Genomic DNA, 9,311 nt, shown 5'->3' on the forward strand with positions numbered 1-9,311 from the left:
ATGACGTGTTTACATAAAATCTGTTGGAACGTCTACTAATTATTACTTGATTTATTTTGGGAGAACACTATTCATTTATAAGTTGTAAATATTTCTGAACTTGCTTTCAGTAACTGTGAGTACTCTTATATCTATGCTTTGTTAATTTTTCCCTGTGCATCGTTTCGATCTTTTAAGCTTACCCAATTGCAATAGATTTTCAGTTTGTTCTTAACTGATACTACCAAGGAACACTGCCCTTTCCTTGATCTTGATATCTTTATCATTAACGGGAAACCTTATACCAAAATTTATGATAAAAGAGATGATTTGTCATTTCCTATCGTTAATTATCCATTTTTAGATGGTGACGTTCCATTGTCACCATCTTATGGTGTTTATGTATCTCAACTTGTGGGAATCACTCGTGCATGTAACACCGTATTAGAATTTAGCGAGAGAAATTTATGTATCACTGAAAAAATATTACACCAGGATTTTGGATATCACAAAGAAGTCAAAACATATACTTAATTTTATCATCGCTACAAGGACATCATTCGTAAATATAATTCAACATGCAGACATCTTATGCATTCAGGTATTTTACGTCCAATTGTTTTATAGTAATATTCTTTACAAAGCACAAACATGTCATTCACCTCAAAAGCTAACAAAACTTTTAAACAGACTAGTTAAGAAGGGGTATAGTTACGATACTAGTTGTTGTCAGGTCATTAAAGGTACCATATTTTGGCTTTAATATTGATTCACTTATAAGTTATAGGGTATTTGCATTGGAAATAAACACATTTATCCTTAAACAAGTTGTTGGCATATGGGTTATGTTCTTCTCATATATTTTATGATGGTATAATACTAAACACCTAATGGGAGGGATAGTGCTTGATATTAACATGATGAAGCCATAATCTTTCAATCAGTTTAATTGAGGTCTGGAGCTGACACGTCAGTAACTGCTAGTAGTCCTTTGTTGATCTATGTATCATTGTTATTTTGTTTAGTTGCTTTTTGTTACCTATCCTGACATCGGACTCGGACTTCTTTTGAATTGACTTTTACTGTGCGTATTGTTTTACTGTGTGTTTGTTCTACATTGGCTAGAGGTATAGGGGGAGGGTTGAGATCTAAAAAAAACATGTTAAACCCCGCCGCAATTTTGCGCCTGTCCCAAGTCAGGTGACTGGCTTTTTAGTCTTGTATGATTTTTAATTTTTAGTTTCCTCTATATATTTCGGAGTTTAGTATGACGTTCATCATCACTGAACTAGTATCCATTTTGGTTTCGGGTCGAGCTGAAGTACGCCTCCGGGTGCGGGAATTTCTTGCTGCATTGAAGACCCATTGGTGGCATTCGGCTGTTTGGTCAGGTTATTGTCTCTTTGACACATTCCCCATTTCCATTCTCAATTTTATTGTGATGTCACGTCATTGTTCCAGGTTAGGCGAGAATTGAGCGCTTACACAAATGTTTATCCTAGCCACATTCTTTAATTGCCTGTCCCCATTGGGACACTGTAGTTCAGTAGTTGTCGTCGGTTCATTCTTCACGGTTTTGTTTTTTGTAAATTACTTTTTTATTGTTTAGGACCTTAGTTTTCTTATTTGAATAGGGTTATACTTATTCATGTCGAGGCGTTTTTAATACGAAACGACAGTTTGTCTTTTTTCACATAGACGAAGGTCGTGCAGTGACGTATAATTGCATATATATCCACTTTTAAACTCTGGTGATTTGGAAACTTGTCTTATTGGCAATCTTAACAAATCTCATCATTTTAGTAAAGTTGGAAGAGTAAAGTGCTTTGAACATATATGCCCATGATATTTATTTATTTATATCAGTTTCAACATTATAGACCGTACCTGCATTTTACAGCTACAATAATGTTAGCCTTGATGAATATGTTTGTAACCAATATGAATCATCGGGGAAAAAAAAAATAAACAAGAAATCTCAAACGGATTCGGGTAAAATTTCTGTTTAATATTTCTTGTTCCTTTGTTATGGGGATGTATAAGTACCATGTCACGTCCGATCAGTGTGTTGTTAGATAGTTCTGCTTTGTATCAAGTTGATGTGTTAAGCCCTTTTAAACGGATTTGTTTTTATGTTTTATTGTTACACTATTGTCCCAGATTAATAGTAGGATTAGCGCCTACTAACTTTTTGTACTCAGCCCCACTCTGTATGTTCCTGTATCAAGTTAGGAGTCTGTAATTCACTGTTTGTCGTTTATTGCTGTGTACCACGTTTTTTTTAAATCAATATTTTGTACAAAAATCAGGTCGCTTGTTTACTCGTTTAAACTGTTTTACATTTGTCATTTCGGGGCCTTGTATAGCTGACTATGCAGTAAATGCCTTTTTCCCATACTAGGAGGCCGTACGGTGACATATTGATCTCTTGTGGAAAGTTATCACATTGGTTTTCATACCACATTTTTAGTTTTATAGCAGTTTTAAAAGAGTAGTTTTTTTAATTTTTTACGGCCTCAAAGTGATGTAAAATCTCACAAAGTCATTTGGACCTGGTGAGCAAACAAAATGACGAAAAAACACGTGTGTTTGATATGAAATTGTTTCTTTATTTCATAATTTATGCATTAACCTCTAGTTAATTAGTCCGTGTATCCAGAGTAACTATGTCGACTAGGTCTACCATATCGCTGACGTCTACCATACCGCTGATGTCTACCATACCGCTGTCTGTTATACCTGTAACGCCTGATTGACGTTTGTACTTTGCAGTTTCTTCCATCATCAAATGGCTCATAATCTGAACAATGTACTTGTTTGTTGTTGGTTATTGGACATATGGACGGTAAATTGCAACCTATTGGTCGAGATCTATCTCTCATCAACGGTTGATCTAAAAATATTCAAAAAAACACAGAGTGAGAAAATTAAAAAATAATAAGTAGAATACAGAGTATACCGATTTTAAGATGGTTGTTAAAAGGCAATGACAAAAGTGTGAGTGCATGAATAGCTATAAACTCAAATTGTGTGGATTGTGGAGGGATTAGGATACACATGGTAAGCTGCTCTTGTGTTGCATGCATATAAAGCAGCAACTTATTCAGCATAAAAGATGACGTCAAGAACACCATCGATGGAAAACTTTTTTTTTTTAGAAAGGACACTTGTCTTTCAATGATGATGGCATGTTGACTTATATATGTATGTATTGCTTTGTGATTTTATATTTTTGACGAGAGTTTTTCTGTTAATAATATAATACTCAAATCATATTTTCTTATTTACTAGTATTCAATGTGTGTCCTTTCTACAAAGTCTCAACTGGCAACATGTTACAGATGGATCCCTCGGAGCGTTTGATTATTTTTTAACGTGCAGGCAGCATTCTATCGCTTTCTATAAGATTTGACTTCCAAATTCCGACCATGAAGTGGCTACGTGTTTATACATCTGTTCAAATTTAAAACAGTTCTTTATCGCTTGGTACACAACAACGAATTATTGACATTCAAAGTCTGCTGATATTTAGATAGGAAAGGAAAGTTTTGCATTCGTCAACTGGAAACTTTCACTGTGTCGGAAGTGTACGCTAGTATTTATTTTCATATAAAAATCCGAAGATATAGACACTGAAGCAAATACAAATAAAATACAGTATTGTATTTGGAATAGCATGTACTTTAATTATTTGTTGAACTTATATGAAAATAGTATACTCACTTCGAGCTGTAATGATAAAATGAATCATTCAATCAAAATATCAAATGCATTCATACCTAAGGTAAAATGTAAGATACTGATGCGCATTAAACACTAAAAATTGCGCTGTGAATATTTAGTTCTTTTGTGAGACATTTCAAATATTTTCAGTTTTTCATATAAAACGAGTGCCTGTCTTATGATAAGTAACATCATGTTTCCCTACCCATTTTCAGTCTATGATTTCTGGGGGATCAAAGGGGGGGGGGGGGGGCGAATGACAGAGATTCGGCGCAGACAATGATAGCTAAAAACATATAAGTAAGATATGGAATTAGTATTTATTTATTTATTTAGATAGAAACGATAACTCATATTAGAAACATGACATATGCATATATATATATATATAAGTGAAGTGTTTTCCCTTAGTAAAAAAAAAAGAAAATGATAATTCTCAATAAAGGTTTTTTTTTAAATCTTGATAATTTTATGAGGTTAGCTTCTTACACTAATCTAGAATCATAGTAGATAAGGTTTTTTTTGCAAGTAGTAGAACAATATCACGAATACTTACCTGAAAAATAACCTGGTCCTGCAAACTTTGAACCATCACACATCTCACAAAATGGTAACAGAGTCTTGACTCCTGTAAAATCAAAGTTTCTATTTGATCAATTAACTGATGGCTTCATGTGAAAGAGTCTGCTTATTTATAGTCTGTGCAGCCCTCTTTCATATAACGTATCTGGAAACATTGGATAATTTTGTTGTTGTTCCACATTGCAAACACATTTAAAAATATTTTTGAACCAAGATATACTAGAAACTTTTTCTATAAATTCACAATGGATATTATTACCCTTCACATTAAAATGCCATATTTTGATTGGCTAATACGAGGGTGTTAATTTACTATATCACATGGTTGAGTGGGTGACAGTTTTTTTTAATGTTACCCTGTTGTCTAGACCAATGAAAAATCAATGATTTAAAGGACAATGAATTGAATTGACATCATATTATTGAATACGGTGCTCAAGTTTTACGTTTTGGGTCAGATTTAATTAATAAACTGTCAAAATAAAAAATATGCTTAATTTTTTTTCTCTCTTATACCCGTTACGTCGTTATATACGTGACGTCATAGAACTACTTTTAAAATAAAATGAATCTGTAAAAGATAAAAATGATAGGACATTCAGTATAATAAATTAAATAACACATAACTGAGAGGGTGATAGAGAAGATTGGTACCCCTCGAAAAAGCATTGTCAACCTTGGCTTCGCCGCAGTTGACAATGTTTTCTCGGAGTACATCTGCTCTATCATCTTTTCAGCTAGGTGTTATTTATATAATGTTAGAAAGAAACTAGTTTAAAATCAATGTAATGTTTAATGAAATAATTAAAATGTACCTCCGTTGTCGTATTCGACCCAGTCGGTATCAGTTAGGGCCATAAACTTGAAACACCAATATAGTCCAAATTCTCTATTAAAAAGAAAAAAATAAATTAGTAAAAACGTGTTCTACAGCTACTTCAATATTTAACATTTGTTTGCGTATTTGTATATTTGCATCATACATTTGATTAATTGATCGCATTATTGGATGTAAAAGGTGGTACCTAACACTACAGGGAGATAACTCTGTAAAATCTGATAAACGTTTTAATAACGTTGTGTTGTTAAGGGAATATCAAGCTTCTCAATGATCAAAATAAGTGTTTGTCAAACTGCTATATAATCAGTGTAATTTTTCTGATAAAACGGTTGGTTCAAATTTTTTGAAATTTTTATATTTTTGTAAAAGGGTCAAAGTAAATACTTTGACAAAATTTAAAGAAAATTAAACGAGCCAAATTAATTTTAGTTAAAGTGTTGGGTACCACCTTAAGGCATTGGAGCACTATAATAGAAGTATTTTTCATGTTTTTTTGGATATAAAGAACAAAGGATGATGTTTTTATCGGACATACATGGTTCATTCAATTTCCTCTCATCAGTGCAAATGGAGATCTATTGATTGATAATTATAAATTTGGTCTCGCATTTTTTATTTTTTTGTTATAACCACACTCCCTTCCTCTTTTTGTCAAATATGACTGGTCACTGGATTCGTACTGACATTAGCATAAGGACATGTTGTACAGAATCAGCTTAGTCGCATATATCAAATGAAATTTGTATGATTCCTGTCGGTCAGCCTGCAGTTTTCTGTATTGCGTTTCGTGTACTGTTGGTTGTCTTTCGGTCGTGTTTCGAATTTTTACTATTGCATCATCAGTTTGTTTTTAACTTTTATGTGTTTGAATATCTCTGCGGTATCTTTCGGCTTTGAACTACAGTGCTTAGTAAATAAACTCATCATAGATACCAGGCAGGATTGAAATTTTATATTTACGCCAGACGCGCGTTTCGTCTACAAAAGACTCATCAGTGACGCTCGAATAAAAAAATGTTAAAAGGCCAAATAAAGTTCCAAGTTGAAGAGCATTGAGGACCGAAAATTCCTAAAAGTTTTGCCAAATACAGCTACGGTAATCTATTCCTGAGGTAGAAAAGCCTTAGTATTTAAAAAACTTTTGAAAGTTTTGTTAACAATTTATTTATAATTATAAACATACCAATTATAACTCAAGCCAACACAGAAGTGCTGACTACTGGGCTGGTGATACCCTCGGGAAAATAAATCTCCACCAGCAGTGGCATCGACCCAGGGGTTGTAAATAAACTCATCATAGATACCAGGATTGAAATTTTATATTTACGCCAGACGCGCGTTACTGCATGTCTTTTAGAGTAGTTATTTGTGTCATTCGTATTCTTGTTAGTTGCTTTTATGCTCCATGTTAATCATTTGACAAAAGCCCTTTTCCCTAAATTTTACAGTTTGTATGTCCAACTTTCACTTGTAAGGGATAGATATTTTGTGCTCACAAAAAGGATTAATACCACCACATTGATTATTTATGTGACTGTTATTTAGTGGTTATTGTCAAGTTGTAATATTTGATTTGTGTTCCACTTGTTTTAGTATGATTCAGTTATCTGGTAGGTTCATATTATATCATATCGAGGCTATGGATTTTACCAATATTGATGGCTAAATGGACTGAATCGTCTCTATGTATGGCCCAAGATGTGTCTATAGACAGTCTTAGTTTACTTCAATTTGATAAATAAAAAAAACAAACACTATACAACTCTAATAATAGTGAACATCAGAAATGATACACTATTCTATTGTCTATAGGACCGTCCAAGCTGTGATTCGTTTAAACGTTTGTGAACAGTTCCGATATAAAATAATTAATTGCAAGATCTATAAAAGGTTTCAAATTGTGTCAAAAATATTTGCAGTATATGATGTCTGACTCGTTATTTCATTCGTATTAGGCTATAAATAAATAGTACAAAGTGTATAAAATAAATTAAGGTTAGAGAAATCTATAATGTACGGCACAAAATTTACTAAAATTCCAAGATTTAAATCAGATGATCCGGATGGGACCTTTTGCCTCTATGTTTTTATTTTTCGTGCAATCATACCTGAGAATAAAGAAAGGCCCATGTCTCATGATACATTCAGACGGTGATGTCTGTTCACCAATTGGCCGTGATATGTTGGTATATGTAGCAAGGGTCGAGGAAAAGATAATCCATATATTACTACGCTCTTGCAGGATTGGCATGTTTTCCCTAAATTCACACGGAAATAAGCAGCTTGTAGGCTTGGCTATGAAAACAAAGAAACATAATATGAGTTGGAAGGGATATCAGGAGGTTTTCATAACACAACAGCGTATCAATTGCAATACAACTTATTAAACAGGAACAAACGAACAGACTTATAACAGTTTTAATCCTTTTTATGTTTATTATTAACTAATGTTTTGTGCGTATGTGTTTGTCTACTCGTTTCAACTGAATTGGTTAATTGATTACATGTACAAAAAAAAAAAGAATTGGAACGTTAACGAGTACAATACTTTGTAAATAAACTTTTAAAATTTCGAACGATGTGATAAACTATACATCATTTTACTGTTATACAAAAGTAGATAACCAGAACTCAGTCTCATAATAAATTATTAGCACAATTGTACATCAAAAACTTGCGCTGCAATAAATACTGGTTATCAAACTAATTTCTTTAATGTCAATTTGAGGATTTCAAACGATAAATAATTGTGGTATGAATTAAATAAAGGGGACACCTTTTCGGTGACCAGTTTCACATATGCGGGGTTTAAACACCAGATTACACTAAATAGAAATTTCACATATGTTATTGAAGGTATGCAATATTTGGTCAATAAACATTACGGGAAGATTCTGTTTAAATATACAACAAGGCAATACTTTATCAAATGAATTGGTTTTGCTCAGTGTTCAAGATCGTTTAATGATCTACAGTTGTTTATATCTTTGTCCCGTTGGTCTTTGGTAGACACTTTCAATCAGGCTACATCATTTTTACTTTCATTTTTTTTCATACATTACTATTAGAGATTTGCATACAGAACCTACCTTTGTAATATGAATTAACAACACAGACTGTTAACAGCACAAACAATAAGACTTGCAAACACATTGCAATTCAAGTATTTGACTGAAATAAGCACAGTAATATATTATTGTGTAGTAGGCAAATATTGTGAACCCATTTGAAATTGGCCGAGACGCTTATCTCGTGCTGTAGTTTCTGGTCTATCCGAAGTTTTTTTAGGATGTACAAACAACAAGCACTTAAGGGGGTACCCAACATTTTGACTAAAATATATATGATTCGTTTTATTTTCATAAAGTTTTGACAACATATTTACTTTGACCTGTTTATATTACCGCTCAGTCTTTAGTTTTCTATATATGTTGTGATGTGTGCACTGTTGTTTGTCTGTTGACCCTTTTCTTTTCTCTTTTGTCAGTTTATTTTTCGACTTATGAGTTTGAATGTCACTTTGGTATCTTTCGCCTCTCTTTTGAATAGTCCTACTGCTATTTAGATTATCAATGAATTATCTTAATTAAAAATAATAATAATATATAGTAAACACTTAAACAACTCACAACTGACGAAAGAGCTAGTGAGTGTGAAATTTGTCATATAAATTTACCAAAACATGGTTAGTTTCAATTCATTATTTAATGCATTACAAAGGAACACATCCGATGGATAACAAAATATGAGTGAAAAATAAGAACATGAGCACAGTCCTATTCAAGGTACCTGCATGTATTTATGTTTACTTTCAAACCCAAAATTTTTTATCTTACCTTAAGACTACAAATTAGACCTGCTTTTCTTTTTGCAATCAGCTATTCTAATGGTATTAAAACAAATAATGTTTAGTTAATGTATTGAGTACTAATAGTACTGTACACTTCCTCAAAATTGTCATACAATCTGGTGCCATTATTATTAAAAGGCAGTTATTATTACATCATTTTTAAAGTGCATTATATAATTATACAATTACTTTAAACGCTTTACATGTTCAGAGATAAACACAAATTTGTACGTATACTAATCTACAAGCAAAAAACGCGTAAAAGAGGGACGAAAGATACCAAAGGAACAGTCAAATTCATAAATCGAAAATAAACTGACAACGCCATGGCTAAAA

General features: G+C 32.6%; 1 protein-coding gene across 1 annotated transcript; it reads right to left on the reverse strand.

Moving 5' to 3' along the window:
• Window positions 1-2,621: 2,621 nt before the first annotated feature.
• Window positions 2,622-9,083, reverse strand: LOC139522597 (uncharacterized). Its single transcript, XM_071316063.1, has 7 exons — window positions 8,962-9,083; window positions 8,215-8,296; window positions 7,234-7,420; window positions 5,100-5,173; window positions 4,259-4,330; window positions 3,703-3,708; window positions 2,622-2,872 (listed from the first exon to the last, which is right to left on the reverse strand). Exons 2-7 carry the CDS (start codon window positions 8,276-8,278, stop codon window positions 2,622-2,624), a joined length of 654 nt encoding a protein of 217 aa, XP_071172164.1. The 5' UTR covers window positions 8,279-8,296; window positions 8,962-9,083.
• Between the last annotated feature and the right edge of the window lie 228 nt (window positions 9,084-9,311).

Source organism: Mytilus edulis, chromosome 5 (assembly GCF_963676685.1).
Source record: "Mytilus edulis chromosome 5, xbMytEdul2.2, whole genome shotgun sequence".
Classification (NCBI taxonomy): Eukaryota; Metazoa; Mollusca; class Bivalvia; order Mytilida; family Mytilidae; genus Mytilus; species Mytilus edulis.